This window comes from Mizuhopecten yessoensis, unplaced genomic scaffold (genome assembly GCF_002113885.1).
Source record: "Mizuhopecten yessoensis strain PY_sf001 unplaced genomic scaffold, ASM211388v2 scaffold10403, whole genome shotgun sequence".
In the NCBI taxonomy this organism is placed as follows: domain Eukaryota; kingdom Metazoa; phylum Mollusca; class Bivalvia; order Pectinida; family Pectinidae; genus Mizuhopecten; species Mizuhopecten yessoensis.
In genome coordinates this window covers 268,548-290,932 of record NW_018408529.1, presented here as the reverse complement: position 1 = coordinate 290,932, position 22,385 = coordinate 268,548, and the positions used below count along the sequence as shown (strand labels likewise).

Below are 22,385 nucleotides of genomic sequence, written 5' to 3'. Positions count from 1 at the left end.
ACTGGTGCGACTCGCAAACAGCAAAGCATGCGGTATAGACAGTTTTGTGTATCACAAACTTTTAAATATTGTACATGTACTTGGTACAGGCGTATAGTACCAGATGCTTGGACAACAGGTATAATAAAGCCTATATTTAACAAGAGTACCGCGGGGCGGAACAATATACGCCCGTCGAATGCCATATAGTGTTTTATAATTTCTTACATTGAAATAAGATCTGCATCATTCTAAGAGTGGTTAACTGACATGCTATAAAAAATGTCGGAGAAAATCTCCGGACAAAAAATCAAATACTGAAATGAACATAGGGCAAGAACTTTTGCAAAAATTGTCGAATCAAAATTCTTTTCAAGAAAACACAACGACATATCATGATTATCCGTTGAAAAATGTAGGAGGAGATCGCCGGACAAAAATCAAATACTGAAATGAACAAAGGGCAAGAACTTTTGCAAAAATTGTCGAATCAAATTTCTTTTAATGGAGACACACAACTCTCAGGCAAAATTTACAAAATCATGTATAAGTTACACGAAAATAACGTCATTAAGTTTAAACGATTGCAAAATATTAAAGAAATACTTGGTTACTCGGGAATGAACTATGTATGGATATTTCAAGAAACATGTACTGTAAGAAAGCCGCTACTGAAAAATACCCTTAAATCTAAGTTACAGGATCAATTTATTCAAAAATGGAATTATGACGTCACAATATCGCCCAGAGGGAATACCTATTCTATTTTTAAGAAAGATTTTGGCTTAGAAGAATATTTGAAACGGCTTGGGAAAAAAGATAGGGAAATAATGTCTAAATTCAGAACATCAAATTTGAAATTCCCTATCGAAACAGGAAGATGGACAGGTGTCCCAAGGGAAAATAGAATATGTTCTCTCTGTAACATCGATGTTGGCGACGAATTCCTTTATTTATTTATTTGTAATAAAAGTCAGTTTACGGAACTGAGGCGAAAATATATACCTAAGTATTACTATAATTATCCGACGACCGTGAAAATGAAAGGAATGTTTCAAAATTTGCAACACTGTTCTCCTTAAAAAAAGTTTGTAGATTTCTAAAAACAATATTGAAAATGTTAATTATGCTGTAAATCCTGTTATATCATAAGTTATAAAGAATTAGATGTTGTATCTGTATAAATGTGACCTCTTGTACCACACAAAAGTGTGGCTGAGTGAAATAAATAAAAAAAACTTGTCAAACTTGTATTATACGATTCAGATTCCATAACTTTGTCATCAGCTGCTTCATGTATTCATTCACACTGAAATGGAGAAGCTTTAAAATTATTTCTTTCACGACGGACTATTTCACTAGCGCTGCGATCAACAGTGAAAATAGCATTTGATAAAGTAGTCATACGAACGTGAAACAATCTGCATCAAAACATTTATCACTTAATTTGTGTATGTATGTAAATACCATAGTGTATTTATGATGCAAAGATGTACCATAAACCTCTTATTCTGCTGTTGCTTCCATTGAACTTAATTGGAACTGAAAATTTACACTATGAATAGAAGACAGGATGGTTATGATTGGACAATAGTACTAAAAGTGATATACATGTATTCAAATGTGAAAGATATGACATTTTGTATCTACTGAATGGATAACTCCTGATATTTCCCTGGTGAAAAAAAAATGAAATACATTATTGCTGTTTTCCGGAAAAAAATGAAATAATGACTTACACCACGTAATTAGATTATTATTGGATTGCTATCCAAGTCCGTGCTTACACAGATAAGTTTATCTTTGTTTTTCATTTTAACTTTAATTTTTATTTAAATTGACAACACTTTTTAATTTTTCAGAAATAATCGTTATATGCTTAAGTCATGTATGCGTATGAGTAGTAAACACTTTACATTTTTGTCAAGGAGTACGGATATGACCTACTTCTCAATATTTGAGATATTTGCTTCAATCACGGACTTATCTAATCTAATTCCGTGCTTCAATTAAAAGAAATCTCAGAAATAAGGATTAGAAATTTGGTAATATGATTTACAAAGCACTACACATTTATATATATATGTGTAGGAAATACCCGATTAACCTTCCTTTGTGTCAATTTCTCATCCAGAATCTGACGAGATATTCCGTACAGAGAATACAAGTGATTGTGTTCGATGGCCGATCCTATCGGACAAATCGTTCTCGTCAAAAAGGGAAAGCTTCTTCCACAGAAGGTCCAGTCGCCCTTTACTGTTTTCAATTTATTTTCCTTTTTGATTTGGTCGTGCAACATATTGAAGACGTCGCAACTTTTCAAGGCCGACTGGTCCCTTTAATTTGTCAAGCTACACAATTATGAGCTATGACAGTCGGACTTGAAACGTTGCGACACGTTTCAAATACGTACATTGTTTGTGTAGAAAGTAAAACTTTGATAAACATATTTCCAAACTGGTGGACCTTATCGAAGATATATTGAAATACTATTTTAGACTCACGTAAACAAATAAGCTGATCAATAATTTCTTAAGGATTAACTTGAATATATTTTTCATGTTATGGAGATATAACACAAAACACCGGAGTGTACTCTCCGGTTTTTTGTGTTATATCTCCATAACATGAAAAATATATTCAAGTAAATCCTTATAATTTAATCTACTATACACAAGCCATGTGGAAATCCTATTTCATTGATGGACTCTTTCGTCTTAGAAATTACTACGCCGCTGTATTGACCAATCAAAAGCGACGTTACAAACGTCGACGTCATTTTTTTATGTTATGGGCTGATAACATTATTTTTTAAGCCAATGAAAATGCTTGTTACAAGCAAGATTAAATTATAAAAGAATAAACAAAATGAACCAGAAATTTCCAGTGATGCAATTTTATTTAATCATAATTGTGCATTACTTTATTTCAGGAAACACTCGAAAACACGTAAGTGTAAGAACACATCAAACAGGTGGTGAGATATTTCCGCTTTTATACGTCACACACACACGTGTTTCCCATAACACATTTGTCTTACGTGTACACACTTAACGTACATACCGAACACATCTCACATACTGCATTTACATATCACAAACGTCTCACACATTTAAATATCAAACACGTGTCTTCTATGTTTCCCATACTAAATGTGACACGTGTTTCATGCACTAAAACGTGCCATGTGCCACCAACATGTCAAAATTGAATACATTGTTCGTGTTTTCTTTTGAAACATATCGGTAAAGTGGTAATATCAATAACAGCTGATCATGTTAAAGGACTGAATATATATCATAATTTCTATTAGGAGGGCCCAGTCAATCAAAATCTGTTTATCTTGATGTCAATATCATATTTCGTAGTTTTAAATTTCTTAATTTAAGACTAAAACCACGGACTTAGATAATCTAATTCCGTGCTAGAACTAAATGCATAGCAATTCGAAATAATTTTCCAGGGACGACGGACATACAAAATAAACAGATAACTGAATTTTAAACATTTGAGTTAATGTTACATTGACTCATTCACCCCTGAAATTTTGTAATGTACTATTCCAATCTTTGAATTGGAAGCGCTCAAATGTGTCTTCAGGGGTAAATGAGTTAAAATAGTCAGACTGTGACTGGCCCTAGACATAATTAGTCCATCAACAAGATATGTTGTTAATCCTTTCACCACTGTAGACCGTAATGGACCCCTCCATATCAATGCATGGTAAGGTCTACTAAAGTTACATAGGGGTGAAAGGGTTAAATCTGTTCTGCTTACATACATCTGTAAATATCTGACTACAATTTTTATAACTTAATAAAATCGACATTTCTGTTAATAACCATAATGCTATTTGCTATTTTAAGTTTTGTGTTAACTAAAAACCTACCACCAATAAATATCAGGACATTTCTTTAAATCATCAACTACAAAGTCATTCCTTACATGTTTGTTCAGTCATTGCATGAAAATATATCACATCTTCTACGACAAAAAGAGTGTATGTGAGGCTAGGTTCAGTCTGGCATGAGGACGAAAAAAAGACAGATCCGTAGGTCCTCATATTGTTTAACTCTGAAAAGATTTTAAGCAAAACTAAAATAACCAAAAGCAAACAAGAGTACCGTATGGCGGAACAACATACGCCCGTCCAATGCCAATATGGCATACTGAAAACCTTTCTGGTGCATTATTGTATTATAAGTGTGTGAAAATATGGAAATGTCAGAAGAAGCATTTGTGCTGTTTACTCATTGAAGTTGAGAACTATTTCAATTGAAATTGGTGAAAGGAAAAAACATACTGTGCTTGACAAACTTAAGCTGAAGGGAAAACAATTCATGTAAATTTCAAAACAAAAAGTTTTTATGGGAATTGTCTCCCTTTGTATATATTTCAACCATGTTATATAAATTGAAATTGCTTCTTTTTAGTAAATAATTGATTCATTGAAATCAAAGATATATCTATTGTCCAATAATAACTGGCAGATTTATGGGCAGGTTTTGCTCACCTTTCGGCTAAGCCTTGTCATCGTATAACATAAATATTGACCAAGTTTCATCAGAATCAAAATTAAACGATATTCAGCAAGTTATCTTGGGGAAACCAAAGTGTGGTAAGGAGGGCCGGATGCTTCCCATACCAACATGTATCCCTTCAAAGCTTATAAAACAAACAAACAAACAAACAAACAAACAAAAACATAAATGATCCCTCTAACAGTTTAGCTGTACAATCACCACCTGTATTTATATTGTGTAGTAGTCCTTACATCACCAACGAAGGGAGATAACTCATATCATTTCTAATCAAAGGGAGATAAGTTAATATAAGTTCTTATAATGTAGTGGTCCATACATCACTCACAAAGGGAGATTAATAAAATATTTTACCTGTAAATGAGCTTACGCCTCGGTTGGGATTTTGTTACAGAATCTTAACCCTCGACCGAGATAACCAGATCTCGCTCAGTTACAGGTAATAGATTTTTTTTTCTCGCACCTTTTTGCTCGAAAAGAACTAATCAATTTTGCTAAAAACTACAAGTATCACGCCTTGGGCCCCAAATGATAATGACCCCTTCACTACTAAAGCTACACTTAAATGTTTCGGCGTAAAAATGTAGTCCGTCATTACATAGTGTAGATTATATTTTTTTCTACAACATCAAATATCTAACAACATCATAACTATACATATAACGACAAAACAGAACATTTATACTGCAAATTGTCAATTTCAAGCAGTTAACGTGAGGATGAATACATCGCAGTGTAAAAATTCCAAGAAATTTTAAGTAAAGGGACCAGACAGATCGGACCAGAAAGAAAAATCTAGCATGGGGTATCTCTGTCTGAGGTGTGAGAAAAGTTAATATCAGTACTTATACTGGTGTGGTCCTCACATCACCAACAAAGGGAGATAAGTCAATATCAGTATTTATACTGTTGTGGTCCTCACATCACCAACAAAGGGAGATAAGTCAATGTCAGTAACCAACAAAGGGAGATAAGTCAATACCAGTATTTATACTGTTGTGGTCCTTACATCACTAACAAAGAGAGATAAGTCAATATCAGTATTCATACTGTTGTGGTCCTTACATCACCAACAAAGGGAGATAAGTCAACAATACCAGTATTTATACTGTTGTGGTCCTTACATCACCAACAAAGGGAGATAAGTCAATACCAGTATTTATACTGTTGTGGTCCTTACATCACTTACAAAGGGAGATAAGTCAATATCAGTATTAATACTGTTGTGGTCCTTACATCACTAACAAAGGGAGATAAGTCAATATCAGTATTTACACTGTTGTGGTCCTTACATCACCAACAAAGGGAGATAAGTCAATATCAGTATTTATACAAATATGGTCGTTACATCACACACAAAGGGAGATAAGTCAATATCAGTATTTATACTGTAGTGGTCCTTACAATCACAAACTAGCTGCTAGACTTGGACTTTTAGTTTGAAATGATGTAGTACATAAACGATGTGTCAACTACATTGTTATGACAATATGTCAACTTGAGGACAATGTATAAACTTCTAGGAAATGACATTGTGTCAACAAACTGTAGTGTAACGAAAAGTGTGTTAACTCACTACAAAATAATGACAGACTGTCAACTCTCTCCAATATGAGAACAGTGTGTCAACTCTCTCCAATATGAGAACAGTGTGTCAACTCTCTCCAATATGAGAACAGTGTGTCAACTCACTCCAATATGACAGTGTGTCAATTCATTTCAAAGTGAGAACAGTGTGTCAAATCATTTCAATATGAGAACAGTGTGTCAACTCACTTCAAAATGAAAACAGTGTGTCGATTCACTTCAATATGATAACAGTGTGTCAACTCACTTCAAAATGAAAACAGTATGTAAATTCACTTCAATATAATAACAGTGTATCAACTCACTTCAATATGAGAACAGTGTGTCAACTCACTCCAATATGAGAACAGTGTGTCAATTCACTTCAATATAATAACAGTGTGTCAACTCACTCTAATATGAGAACAGTGTGTCAATTCAGTTCAAAATGAAAAAAGTGTCAACTCACTTCAATATGATAACAGTGTATCAACTCACTCCAATATGAGAACAGTGTGTCAACTCACTCTAATATGAGAACAGTGTGTCAATTCACTCCATTATGAGAACAGTGTGTCAACTCACTTCAATATGATAATAGTGTGTCAACTCACTTCAATATGATAACAGTGTGTCACCTCACTTCAATATGAAAACAGTGTATCAACTCACTCCAATATGATAACAGTGTGTAAACTCACTCCAATATGAGAACAGTGTGTCAACTCACTCCAACATGAGAACAGCTTGTCAACTCACTTCAATATGAGAACAGCGTGTCAATTCACTCCAATATGAAACAGTGTGTTAACTCACTCTAATATGAGAACAGTGTGTAAATTCACTTCAATAAGATAACAGTGTGTCACCTCACTTCAATATGAGAACAGTGTGTCAACTCACCTAATATGATAACAGCGTGTCAACTCACCTAATATGATAACAGCGTGTCAACTCACTCCAATATGATAACAGTGTGTCAACTAACTCCAACATGAGAACAGCGTGTCAACTCACCTAATATGATAACAGCATGTCAACTCACTCCAATATGATAACAGTGTGTCAACTCACTCAAATATGAGAACAGTGTTTCAACTCATTTCAATATGAGAACAGTGTTCGACTCACTTCAATATGATAACAGTGTGTCAACTCCAATATGAGAACAGTGTGTCAACTCACTTCAATATTAGAATAGTGTGTCAACTAACTTCAATATGAGAACAGTGTGTCTAGTCACTTCAATATCAGAATGCATTTCAAATATTCAACTTATTTAAATAAATGTTAGCATACATGTTGAATACCGCTTTTGGCAAAGTTATTTTAGTTTGATTTGATCATCGCTGATACTTTGAAAATAATAAAAACAAGAGGCCCAATGGGCCTGATTCGCTTACCTGGTATTAATCTCACACTTGTAATCTTAAAAGTGGACTAAAATATAGCTACAAGATGCTACTGGTAAAACATCATCACCCTGGGCATTTTGGTTATTCAGAAGAAGTTGTTTAAAGTTTTTAACATATTTGACCCCTGTGACTTTCAAAATAGGTGAAGGTCATTAATTTGAACAAACTTGTTAGCCCTTCATCCAAGTTTACTTCTGGCCAAATATCATGACCCTAGGCTTTTTGGTTATTAAGGAGAAGTTGTTTAAAGTAAAATATTGGCGCCGGACAGATGGATGCCGGACACCTCACCACGGCATAAGCCCACTTGGCCCTTCGGGCCAGGTGAGCTAAAATCTATGTCATGGTATATTTCTTATCAAAGACAAAATTAAATCAACAATTTCCAAGAAAAACTAAATAAAAACAGGTTCCAGTACAGAACATTCTTCCAGATTCAGTTTCAATGAAAAAACGTTAACACTATTCACTAAAACAGGTAACAGCGAAATTTCTGTTCCATACAAATAGTCAATGATTTGGGCTTTAAGTTACTAAAATGTGAATGACAAACGATTTCATATATTCTTTTGCCATAAATGAAGAAATTTTAACTTACTGAAAGGTGGTTCATTAAGCTGTGGACAATCCTTGGACTAGGCTAACGACTGTCTTATGTATTATTACACAAAATAACATCTAAGAAGTAAGTACAGACTTTGCTAGCATCACAAACCTTGTTAGCTCCCAAAAATATTAGAGGGAATCCGTGATGACTTCATAAGCGTCAGTTCTGATGTTAGCGTCTCTGCCTGTCATCACCGAACTAGCTTGTGTCTCAACCAACACAAGCTGGCACTATAAATGATACAGACCTTGTTGGTATTCAACAAATATAAATGACGACTAGAAAAGACACTGATATCTTCAATAACATGTAGGTATCTCAACTGACATGAGGAGGGTTGCACTGTGCCACATGGAAATGGATTATGACTGTAAAAACATAGAGACATTAGGACTGATCAACAGTATACATAGAGACACTAAGTCTGATCAACAGTATACATAGAGACACTTAGTCTGATCAACACTATACATAGAGACACTAAGTCAGATCAACAGTATACATAGAGACACTAAGTGTGATCAACAGTATACATAGAGACATAAAGTTTGATCAACAGTATACATAGAGACACTTGTTCTGATCAACAGTATACATCGAGACACTAAGTCAGATCAACAGTACACATAGAGACACTAGGTCTGCTCAACAGTATACATAGAGACACTAAGTCTGATCAATAGTATACATAGAGACATTAAGTCTGATCGACAGTATACATAGAGACATTAAGTCAGATCAACAGTATACATAGAGACGCTAAGTCAGATCAACAGTATACATAGAGACACTAAGTCTGATCAACACTATACATAGAGACACTAAGTCAGATCAACAGTACACATAGAGACACTAGGTCTGCTCAACAGTATACATAGAGACACTAGGTATGATCAACAGTATACATAGAGACACTTGTTCTGATCAACAGTATACATCGAGACACTAAGACTGATCAACAGTATACATAGAGACACTAGGTCTGCTCAACAGTATACATAGAGACACTAGGTCTGCTCAACAGTATACATAGAGACACTAGGTCGGATCAACAGTATACATAGAGACACTAGGTCTGATCAACAGTATACATAGAGACGCTAAGTCAGATCAACAGTATACATAGAGACACTAGGTCGGATCAACAGTATACATAGAGACACTAAGTCTGATCAACACTATACATAGAGACACTAAGTCAGATCAACAGCATACATAGAGACACTAAGACTGATCAACAGTATACATAGAGACACTAAGTCTTATCAACAGTATACATAGAGACATTAAGGCTGATCAACAGTATACATAGAGACACTAGGTCGGATCAACAGTATACATAGAGACACTAGGTCGGATCAACAGTATACATAGAGACACTAAGTCTGATCAACAGTATACAGAGAGACATTAAGTCTGATCAACAGTATACATAGAGACATTAAGTCAGATCAACAGTATACATAGAGACACTAGGTCTGCTCAACAGTATACATAGAGACACTAAGTCTTATCAACAGTATACATAGAGACATTAAGTCTGATCAACAGTATACATAGAGATACAATAAGATGTTTACAGACAAATGGGCAGAACGTTTTGGGGGTGATCAACAGTAATAGAATATCCCACAATTAACTAATAACAAACAAAAAGTTTGAAGAGATACAAGCATGAGACCAAACAGAAAATCACAACTATCATTTTTACAAATAATCAATATATCCAAAAAGCTCCTTAAAATAGAATTACATTAATGTGAGCAGATTCTTGCAAAATATGTAAGTTTAGTGATGTACCTTAATGCTATTTTCATTTTTTCTATTATAAAAGAAAAGGACACAGGATATGTTATAGTGTATCAGATAAAACAACTTAGTGATGCAACCAAAAATCACTAGGGGTGAAGCACTAAAACATTAATCTGTATTTAATTTTATCAGAAATAAGAAAAATATCAATCAGAACGAAAATACATACCATCCAAACAAAACAAAACAAGAGAGCTGGGTCTGTTATCCTGAAACTTTTCTCGTGCTCAAACTCATATTCTGTGCTCAAGCCCAATGTTTTGCTCTGATGAAAAAGTTGTAAAAACAAACCCAACATTTTTTCAATGATTTGGAAGAATTTTAGAGAGACTTATAGCTGAATACTGCTTTTGATATTTACACTTGATCTTTTGGCTGTGTTGCATGATCTAAGCAAGTTACAAGGAAGTTGGTTTGAGCACAGAATCCATGTTTGAGCGTTACAGGAATATGGGCCCTGGATTTCATAATCACATATATTTATAAAATTGAAACAAAACAAAATTAAGGACTGTACATGGTCCAGTTTACCTTGTGGCATGTGTTAGTAAATTATTTGTACGTTGTGTCGTTAATATGTATCTCATTGGGTCTTGGCAACCAACACATAATTGTATATCTATGTACTGTAAAGCGCTTTAGAGTGGCTTATGCTACCTAGATAGGGCCCTATATCAAATGCCCTATATTTTTTTATTTTTTTTTATTTTGTAACTGTTAATTGTCATGAATATCAAGCAAACAAATAAAATCAATAATGTATACCTGTTCATTTGTTTGAAATAGAGCACCGTACATTGGCTCTTCTTTTGGGAAAATTTCAGATTTCAGTTCTCCCCCTTTGAATCACCAACCAAAAATTAAAGATTGCAAAATTTTAAAGAAAAAAAAAATAAAAAAAAATTGCCTGGTCCCAAAAAACAGTGGACAACAATAAAACAAAAGGTCAACAAAGAAATCAAAATGAATTATAACATTTTGATTCTTCAAAAAAACAAAACATATCATACATTTTAAATATATATAAACTTTTTCATGATGCAACAATAAAAACAAAGTAAATTATAGCTAAAAATAAGGTAAATTAACACAAGATTCCGATAGCATATGTATAACACAGATATCACGAAAATGTCCACAACAAAAATTGTTGTAGATATTATCAAATAATATGTATATCATATAAATAGATATCTACAAAATGAATAGATTTGTAGCAACATAATAATAAAATTCTGCACTAAAGCTATTATGCTCATACAGATGTATAACATTTTGATGAACGCTCCACACGATTACTTCAAATAGGGATATTTAATTAAATAATACATGTACGGGAAAAAACACTAAAACATACACTCTAAACACTATATTTTTTCTCAAAGATAATGTAATGTGTGCTTTTCTGATTTTATAAAATCTGTTTAACTACCGGTACTGAAATTAACAAATTTTTGACTACAGCTTGTCAGTTAGTTAATAAAAATCTGAAGATGTCTACATCTCCCTAGCTGACCAGCTCCTGATCAACAAGTTCCAGAAAAGTAAAGTGAAGCTGTGCAAATTAACAAAAAAATGAGCATCAATACGAAAAAAATATATACCATATCCGCCGTAATTAGCCCCCTAGGGTCTTAAAAATTTGACTTAAAGGGGGTGTTTATTAGGATATTAAAACTTTTCTTTTACTTCACGCTGAACAGGAATTCGAGACATGATCACCCAATATAAAGTCGACTTTAAAGCGTAAGTACCTATTAATCATTGACTGGGCCTGGTCAGATCAGGAAGGGGTTTATGTAATTCCAATTCCTACCGAAAAAGGAAGAGGGGAGGAGGGCTAATTACGGTGAATACGAAATTGGTATACCAGATCCTGGTCATTTACTCCCAAATAAAAGCATAGAAAAGTAAAGCTATGAAAAAAATAACAAAAACATAGGAGCATCTCCATTTGTGCAAACAAAATATCACACTGACAAAATTTGCACATTAAATGCTTAAAATTGCACAGGTGTAAAATTGAAGTTGATTGTTTTTGAAGCCTTCTGTTAAATATACGTAATATTAAATTTTGTCATGAATTTTTACACATTTTTTTTACACATACGATTTGATAATCAAGCAATATTTCAACAATATATAATTGACCACCTGACCGCCGGGTGGCGCAGTTAGTGGATAGCACACTTGCTTTTCACCAAGGCTGCCAGGTTTGATTTCCCGATCGGACGTGAAAAGGTATATGGGGTCAAGGATCACCTGCCCGATCATGAGGGTTTTCTCCGGGTACTCCGGTTTCCTCCCACATTACGACCCATTGTGCGCTAACATCCGGGCCAACAAGACTGAGTGATTTATAGAACTTGAAATAACTTGTTTCATAATTGTTGTAAAAAAAATAAAGTATAAACAATAAATATCAAGTACAGCATATTTTTATACCATTTCTTTTATCACTATTTTTCTATCACTAACATCTAATTTGAATGGCACGTTATTGTTTTTCAATCATGCACTAAACAATATTATCGTTTGGACCATTTTTGTTATACTATCTGTTTATCAAAGCAAGGTAGGTAGATCTAAGCCAGGTAGTCACGTGACTACTACCTATAGGGTGTTAAATGTTTTTTTTAAATTTGATTATTACATTTTGAAACTAGTTCTTGGTCTTCTGATCAAGTATAACCGGCTAGTCGGTTGACCCTTGACAACCCTAATTCATACACACATAGTGGTCAGTAACACACAGTAATATCCAATCAGTACTATTTTATACTATAGAGAAAAACCAGGATTAAAAGGCTATACCTGTTGGTGACTGGTGGAACTCCACATATACCATAAGTCTGAAACCAAATATAGCCTTCGCACATACATCGACTTCGATAGAGTCTCATTCACCTCAAATATATGTCCTAAAAATTGTATGAAATGGCATAAAATATAGAAAGATATGTCAGAAATCTGTAGTAACACTATGGATGTTTTTAACATAATGAAAGTATCTTGTGTCTTTCACAGTTAAAACTTTTCAATGAAAATCTTAAAACTTGTACCGGACAGCACAATCACCCTCTCTGTAGAATTATATCTGAACGATCTGTAACAAATCTGGTGGAATTCTAGGAACTTACTAAAAACTATTGGAAATGATTAAATTTTTACACCTGAACAGGTGACAGATCAGGTTAATATCTCAAGGCAAACAAGTTTATTTGTTATTAAAACATAAGACCACTAAGTGAGTGTAACATGTATACAGCCTAATGTACGCGAGGACAGACGGGTTAGTCTGTCCTCACACACATTAGATTACCGTATTTATCCTTCAAAAAGCGCAGGGGGGTCAACATATAGTATCTCATTCAAAATAGTAAGTTTGGCTTACTACAAGACAATGAAATAGCATTTGTTGGCTTTTTTTTTTTTACTGAACTGCAATAAACATGTCTGGGCTTATTACCAGACATGGACTTATTGTTGGTTAAATACAGTAATAGAGTTTTTCTCTGCTGTAAGGTTGAGATGTGGGGGGATCTCAACCCAAGGGGGGGAAATTCTTAAGTAGCACGGGGCTTGTTTCCCCAAGGGTTGAGATCCTCATCCCATCCCTATGGGGTTAATGATTTTTTTTCTTTTACCCTGCACTGATGGTGTCACGTAATGCGATGCTGACATTAAGGACTAAATGCATCATTGGCGTGACACTATTGCCTTGTTGACGTGACGTCATACAATGGTTATGACCCTAGAGCGAGACAAGCATATTTCAAGGTTTTAGATAAAGGGGTTCCTTATGGGCAGGTGTCCTTGTAAGAAGGGTATTTGGCAATGTATTCTTTATGTATCCTTTTATATATAACATTTAGTATTCTATTGAATAAGGTATGCTTCACACACAAAAAAAAATATTAAAAAAAATATGAAGACACAACTAAATTAAATCTGTTTCTTTGTAAATTATACAATGCTTTCATATTAAAGTGATGTATAACTGTGCTAGCTGAGAGGTGCTAGTGACATTTTAGGACACAATCATTTGTATGCTATATGTACTACTTGTATTTGGCAACTTTCCATTAGAGTATTACTACTACTTATTTTTGTTCTGTTAAACAACATCATACCTTCTAAGACATTGCTTTTCATTGAAAAGACATTTAACCTAATTCTGATAGCTCAGTTGTAAACTTGGGATATGAAATGTGCCCGACATTTATATCCCAAGTCTACCAGTTGGGGAGGTAGTCACACTTTTTTACCTTCAACCACACACAATGCATTGCCTATACCCAGATTACCTTATTCCACTTTTTCCCCTTTGACTAATTTTTCTTTCACATATAAATGGAATAGATATACGACAATGCCATTAAACATGATGACTAGAAACACTGCACCTATACTGTTCCAAAAGGTGGGCAGCGCCATGTTGGCAAACTTGGGGCTGAGCCGTTCCAGTTCATGGGTGATGCCGTCCAGCTGTTTTTCGGTCACCATGATGATACAAAGATGAAATATCTGATGACTGTGGCCGACAAAGTCAAACTTCCCTGGAAAGAAGCGTTGAGGAATGTCAGAGCCGAAGAAGAATCCCGCCACAGCGAACCAGATCATCTGTTGTATGTGGTGATCGAGACTGGAGTGCCACACACCTATGGCCGCATACTGATACAGCCGCAGCAGAATGGGAAGACTTAACCAAGTGTAAATAGCCACCACTGAGGACACCTGCCAAATTTTCCTGGCAATTGGATAAGGCCGCTTGTATATAACTTTGGACACACTGCAACAGAAGCAGACTATCACCCCGAGAATCATCCCCACCAGGACGGCGTTGGTCTGGAGCCACGAGTTCACCCAGGCGTCGTCATGGCAGTAATGGTGGTGGAGGATGACACTGCCGACTCCGAACAGTCCGATACCCGCATAGTCTATCATAAAGGCTGTGTAGTGCACGAGTTCCGACCTGTTGGAGAAGCAGTGAGCAGTCGTACTACACAGGTACATCAGTACCATGGTGATCAGGCCAGCCGTCAGGGGCCACATGTGGGGGTCTCCCAGCATGCGGTGATTGTGTGCAAAGTCAACTGCCCTGCTCAGAGCCAAACACAGACCTACCAGGTGTGTCCAACAATTCATACATTCGTTGTGTTTCTGAAAGAGGCTGTAGACATAGTAGCTCCATGGCTGGTGGGGCGTACGGAATCCCGTCTCCACATGTGGTTCGTGGAACACTAACGGTACACCCTTCTTGGTGGTGGTTGGAGCTAAGGAAGACAGCATCATCCGTAGATAAGACCTTCTCCAGTAGTGACAGATCTTTGTAGTAAGACCTTCTCCAGTAGTGACAGATCTTTGTAGTAAGGCCTCCTCCTGTGGAATAAAATAAGAACAGTTTGATCAGTGTTTGTTAGTCAGATCTAACTGAGACCAGTGATGTGTTAAATCAGTACTTCAAGCTATGGCCACAAAACGTGTGTGTCCTACCAGGTATATGTAATCGCTGTGTGACTGTGTATACATAATCTCTATTTAATCTATTACACAATACTGTATGCCCTTTACACCTCAAACACTAAGTTCAATATCAGTATCATCATGTGTTCTCCACTTAACCTTGACAAGTGACAAGGTGTGCTCACTAAAGCCAGGTGATATATATATACATGCACTAGAGGTTTAAGGATGATTGGAATTGTACAAAAATGTGTCTGGTAGTGTGTACTTTAATGCTACACATGTTCCTCATACATGTCTGCTAGTATACCTGTGTTATACACATGTTCCCAATACATGTCTGCTAGTATACATATATACATGAGTGATACACATGTTCCAATATTTCAAGTAGAGTATTTGTGTGGTATACACTTTCCTTGTGTCTGATAGTATACCTGCGTTTTACAAATGTCTCTTAAACTTGGTTTCCTGATACAGTTAGATAATTGTCAGGGTGTCGGGTTGTTTTGCCCTAAATCCTACTCGTCCTGGGTCAATTTGTGCTTGGTTGGACGAAACTTCTTTTAGGCCTTTGAAGTCATTTTTTTGTCAGTACAAATATTGGACTTGTACATATGATAGACCAGGTCTCCAGCATTCCCTGAAATTCTTCCGGCAACACATTGAACACATTTAAATTGATATTTATAACATAAAATGTATATTTCTATAAGGGCAAACCAACCTTGGTCAAAATCGATTTAGCGCAAAATGACCTGGATCTATTGTCTAGCTTCATATATGTTTTGGCGTGAGTCAATGTCAAGTGCTTGTCAAGTGGATTGATTGTGTTTTGTTTGATACATCAAAGGTAGTCAATTGAATATTAAAACAGTAAAATTTCACTGTCTGGTTCCCTTATCATCTGTCCCTCCATTATTTCCTTATTCCGCTGTATACAAATAATAATCTTGAAATCTTGAAATCTTGCCAACAATTTTTGGAGAGTAGTTGTCTAATAATTGAAATATCCTGATTGTAACTCTCTAACCCTGAGAGATTACTTCCCCTGGAAATTAAACAAGTTTACCTTTTGCCATTTCACCATTCCGGGAACTATTTCCCGGTGACAGAAATTTGTAAATAGTTTTGATCAAATAATATTACTAAGAATCTTATGCTGTCATCTGTAACAGGGAGTTAACACATAGAACATACTCTTGTTATTTTTGAATTGGAGGACGTCTGTGGGGTTGTTTTTTTGTTCCTTTGAGGCATTTCAATACCCCTTATAGATATCCAATATGATCAATACCCAGCAATGCAGGGACTGCTCTAGACCTTTTGATGATTTTTATATAGTGCTGTATTTATAAAGCAGTTAGCTTGAAACTGATTTGAAACCCATGACGTTGAGTCAATGTTCAAGTATTTAAACAACTTTGATAGCCTCCAATACAGCCACCTATTGAAATATGTCATTGAATGTCAATTAGTGGTCGATCAGATTATTATCCAGGAATTTAAAAAAGTTACGGAGCGTATCATTGTTATTGTGTCAGTTAATTTTTCCATCCCCAATATCCCATATTTTCACCTTCACCCTAAGCTGTCTCTGAGTCAGCAGATGTGCAAGTGAACTCTGTCATACATGTAACTTCACCATGTACACAGAGCTAGAAGTAAACTCTGTGTAATGAATTAGAAAAAGATCCAACCAGTGTAGGAGCTGGTGTGACTGTCCATTTTCTTTTTTGGAAAAACTTACCACAAGGTTCATCTGTATTATTGTGTTTTTGATGGGAGTATCGGCATGGGACTGACATAGTAGGTAAAAAGTAATCTAAGTCATGAATTTTTCATCAAATGTATTTTTTGGGTAGTAAAAGTATAGTGGAGATCTATACTGTCAACATTGTATTGAAAATCACTCCTCCTCCTCCTCCACCCCTTTTAGAGCTGGTTGTTATGCATGCCTGGATAACTCTTGTCCTTGGGGGTACTGGCCTCATTTCTCTTCTATCTATGTTTCAACTCCACCCCTGGTGACCAGTCCAGTAAGTCATGTCAACAGTGGGGAATGGCCTGACCACTTGCTTTCTCATACTGTATTTGGTCAGTACAATCCCTTTTGCACCCCTACTCCCCCTTTTGCAACCCATGCCAACTCCTATCCTCTCCCCCATCCTCATACTTTTCATACTCCCTTACATTTTATAATGTTGTATTATCATCATCATCATCACCCCAATATTTTCGTTATCATCCAGACATCATCATACTGATTTCATCGTCATGACATTAAACACTGAAATCATCATCATCATCATCATCATCATCATCATCATTAAACACTGAAATCATCATCATCATCATCATCATCATCATCATCATCATTAAACACTGAAATCATCATCATTATGACATTAAACACTGAAATCATCATCATCATCATCATGACATTAAACACAGGAATAATCATCATCATCATGACATTAAACACTAAAATCATCATCATCATCATCATCATCATCATCATCATCATCACACTGATAAATCCATCATGACACAAAACCATCATCCAATTGACATAAACTTTTTCATTATTATTATTATTATTATCATCATCACAACTAAAATCATCCTCATTCTCACAATGATATTGATCGTAATCACACTTGTCATCATCATCATATAACATTTAATCCATCCTCATCATTACCCAGACATTTTCATCATGACATTGACATAATCTTCTTCATAGTTATCCTCATCATACTCTCACCAATTCCATCAACATAACACTAAAATCATCATCATCATCATCATCGTCATAATCACACTGATTTCATCATTATCAGACTCATGCCATCATCAACCTCTAACTGATATCATCTTCATTGTATAATAATAATATCATTATTCATCATGATACAAAGTAGTTATCATATCGTTGTCATCATCATCATAATAAGCAAACATACCAATTTTATTCACATGTGAGTGTTAATTTGCTAAAGCATATCATATCATCTCTCTCGCACCTTTCATACTTTCTTTTGAAATAAATTCTTAATTTTTTTAAATGTATTCTGATGTTCAGATGTATTATAGAAAGAAGACGGAAAGGAAAAGAAAGGGACCTTTGATACAGTCAATTAAAGAAATATCCTCAGCCATTTCTATTTCAAATCTTATGATTCATACAACTATGTGCAGGAGAAAATGAGATACAGTCTTCAGGAATAGTAAAGTATCCAAGGTTCTTAGGTTGGAGAGAGAGAGAGAGAGAGGGGGGAGGGGGGAGGGGGGGAGAGGATGGAGATTGGTTACAGAAGAACAGTTTATCCCATTAACCTGTCGATCGTACAGTAATCGTTTTTATCATATCAGCTCAATATACTTAGAGTATTCCTATCTATAACTGTTACCCCTTAATTGGTTTTCTACATGTTACTCATGAAATTGAGGGTTTTATGGGATATTAAGAAGGTATTGCCACTTTTCCCAGTCTTTTAGGAAGTTATGTCTATGTTTTTCATCTTTGCCATTCACAATATATTTCTGTATCGCACAAGTCTCTTTTATAAAGTTTATAAGGCTATTTACTGATAGAGCTTTTTCTAGGCATCTTGCTTTGTAAATATAATATTTTATAATAAGAACAATTTGGTTATCTACCATGTAATGAGTTCTGGTTTGATCGTATATATCAGAGATAAATGTTTCCTTATTAAAGGCAAAAGGAATAAACAAAGCATCTAATAAAATCTCAAAGTTTGTTAGTAAATTCTGAACTTGATTGCACTCCCATAATGCATGCCTCTATTGTTTCAATGTCTGAATTACAAAAATAACAATGAAGATTATATCTGCTATTCCAGCCCTGTACAGATATGAGTTTGTGATTAAGATGTGTTGATTAACTCTATACTGAAACCATTGTAGTTTTGTGTTTTTGGTTACTTAAATTGGTATTTTGTAGATATTTCTCCATGTATTATCATTATAATCTAGTGTATCATTTTTACAAAGCAAACTATAAAAGTCTTTTGTCCCTTTCCTATTTCTTAGAAATATTTGTATATTACTAGGTATGTAAGGATAACTTATACATTTTATTTCATGTTGTTGAGAGAGATGTCTTTTAATTGTAGATAGCAGACCTTGGTACTGAAGAAAATTTGTTTCAATTTTAAAAAATTGTTGAACTTCTTGTAAAAGTATATAAACAAGTTTGTACTATTATCCTTAAGTAGGTCATTCACTATTACTACACCTTTACTAAACCACTTTCTATAAAAAAATACTCTTATTATTTATTTTAAACCATGTATTATACCAGAAAGGCATTTTGGAAAAGAAATTATCTCCCTTGCATTGATTATCTCTTACTATTACTAACTTTTTCCATGCATTAAACTCGTCTTTCCAAAAAAAAAATTACTCATCATTTCACATTAAACAGTGTATTCCGTCCCTCAGTTTGCTAATATATTTAAATCAATATAAGTTTTTAAAATCTCATACCATTTACCTGATGTTGTAAATAGTCTCCTTAATGGCCTTATCCATGTTAATTTTAAGGATTCTATGAAAGACATTACAGGCATCATTTTCAATTCACCATCAATATAGTCTCTAATAACAATGTCTCTTTCGGTTTTGTCAACTTTGCTTTTCCATAAGACATTTAAAAAAAATCATTTGGGTTTGGTAATGCAATAAATAAGTGATTGAGTTGTGAGATGAGTAGTGATTGGATGATATATATTCAACCAATTGGCGTCATTATTCTCCTATTCCATGTATCTATATCCTTTTCCTATGACTGCTAGCTATGCTCTCTCACATGATAAAACCTTGAGCCTGTTGAAGGTGACCCTTTTTCCATTGGAACGATATAATAAACACACATTAATATGATCTCATTATATATATATATTGATGTGCCTGTGTAGGAAAGAGAATAGTGTGCTTCCACCGGGGATCAAACCCTCGATCTTCAGGTTCCTAGTCGGACGCTCTACCACTGAGCTAAAGGGAAATTTTCGTCTAGCTCGAAGCGAGAAGGCGACCTTAATCCTATGTACAATTAAAACCTGTCACACCTGCACGTCAGTGTTGCCATTGACCCGGCTTTAATTTTGTATAGATCTACTATTTTTATTGTGACCTGCGGAAAAGTTAAGAATAAATCATGAATGTAAATGCTGCATTGTTTACAGAATTTGTATGTTATTTGCGTCAGGAAGTTTCAAGGTTCAGATCTTAGTAGGTAACCACGATAACCTTGTCAAAACAAAAGGAGATCAGGCCTAGTAGCTCATGTATCCTCGACCTCGGCGGCACTGCCTCTGGGTGACAATTAAGAACTGATGGTGCGCTTTTATTGCATGATAAACACGAATATCTTTATCATACACGAATATCTCATAATTTCTTTGTTAGTCGATAAGTTAATGTTTTGCTTACCGTTGTTTAACTACCATTAGGCCCTCAGCCGTATTCCTTCCAAGTGCGAACGGAATGTGTCACTTCACCAGGAAACGCAGTGTTGGCCTATAACTTTAAAACCACACCCGTACACAGAATTACGGAAAATGGGAGAGTACTCCTCGTAGCAAAGGCGCGATAATATTTGTCTAGCCACAACGTCCCATCCTTTCGGGACAGATGTTCGTAAATCTGGATCTTGTTCAATATTCCCCACTTTTAAAAAGAAGAAAAAGGAATCAGCAACAACAACGAAATCACGGGGATAATAATTTTGTTAAAAAGGTGAGAGTAATCTAAAATAGATCACAAACCCATAATTTTTCTAATTAATGAGAATTCGGGGGATACATAGAGAATAATACATGCCTTTTCCATATCACACCCAGTATCAACCCGAGACTGCAATATGAGCCTGAGGGCCCGAGGAATGATATTGGTCGAGGTTTGATACTGGGTGTGATATGGGAAAAGGCATGTTCTATTCTGTTTATTACATACATTTGTACTTACTAATAAATAGATAGATAGAGAATAAAACACGCCTTTTTCCGTATCACACCCAGTATCAACCCGAGACTGCAATATGAGCCCGAGGGCCCGAGGAATGATATTGGTCGAGGGTTGATAATGGGTGTGATATTGAAAAAGGCGTGTTTTATTCTGTTTATTACATATTTACGGGTTTTGCGGGCAGATACGGGTTTTGGGGTGTGATACGGCGGGGGCTGCTACGGGGTTTGGGGGGTGATACGGCGGGGGCTGATATGGGGTAGAGAAATTGTGTCGTATCGCATATACAAAAAACCCGTATTTATCAGTAAGTATGTAATAAAGAATAATACAGGACCTTTTCCATATCACACCCAGTATCAACCCGAGACAATACCGCGTGTGATATGGAAAAAGACATGCTTTATTCTGTTTAGTACATACTTACTAATAAAAGCTACACTGTCTTATGATATATTTTTCTTTTGAAATATTGAAAAAGCCCCCGCCGTATCACACCCCAAAACCCGTATCAGTCCTCTCCGTACCAGTAACTATTATTATTAAATATACATTACATTTGTGCATAAACTGCAATTTGATACTGGTGATACGGATACAGAACATGCTCAATTTTAGTTGATACGGATTACGTTCTATGTTGATACGGATTACGTTGTATTAAATCGATTATCACGCGAGAGTTTTTTATCACTATTTTATATCTCCGTCTCTTCAGGTGAGTTATGTATCTTGTCATTATGTAAAAAAAAACTGGCACAATAGTTGTGGTGGTGTTACACGTTGACCAGCACACTTATAGTTTGGATAATGTTGAGCCATAACAAGCACTGGTCCCCTCCCCTTATTTGGAAAAGCCATGCCAATGTAAAGAAATTAATAGCTCTGAGAGACAAAGTAACTTCGAAAATGAATTTATGTTACTCTTTTATATACCCTCAACATGTCAGTCATGTAATTGTTTTATCACTTGAGTAAGTAAGTTAGACATGTTATTATACCCCCGCA

At 35.2% G+C, this 22,385-nt stretch overlaps 1 protein-coding gene across 1 annotated transcript; it reads right to left on the bottom strand.

Annotated features, from left to right (window-relative positions):
- Positions 1-13,857: 13,857 nt before the first annotated feature.
- Positions 13,858-20,922, bottom strand: LOC110460465 (membrane progestin receptor beta-like). Its single transcript, XM_021513396.1, has 2 exons — positions 20,844-20,922; positions 13,858-15,302 (listed from the first exon to the last, which is right to left on the bottom strand). The coding sequence occupies exon 2, from the start codon at positions 15,213-15,215 to the stop codon at positions 14,229-14,231; it is 987 nt and encodes a 328-aa protein (XP_021369071.1). The 5' UTR covers positions 15,216-15,302; positions 20,844-20,922; the 3' UTR covers positions 13,858-14,228.
- Between the last annotated feature and the right edge of the window lie 1,463 nt (positions 20,923-22,385).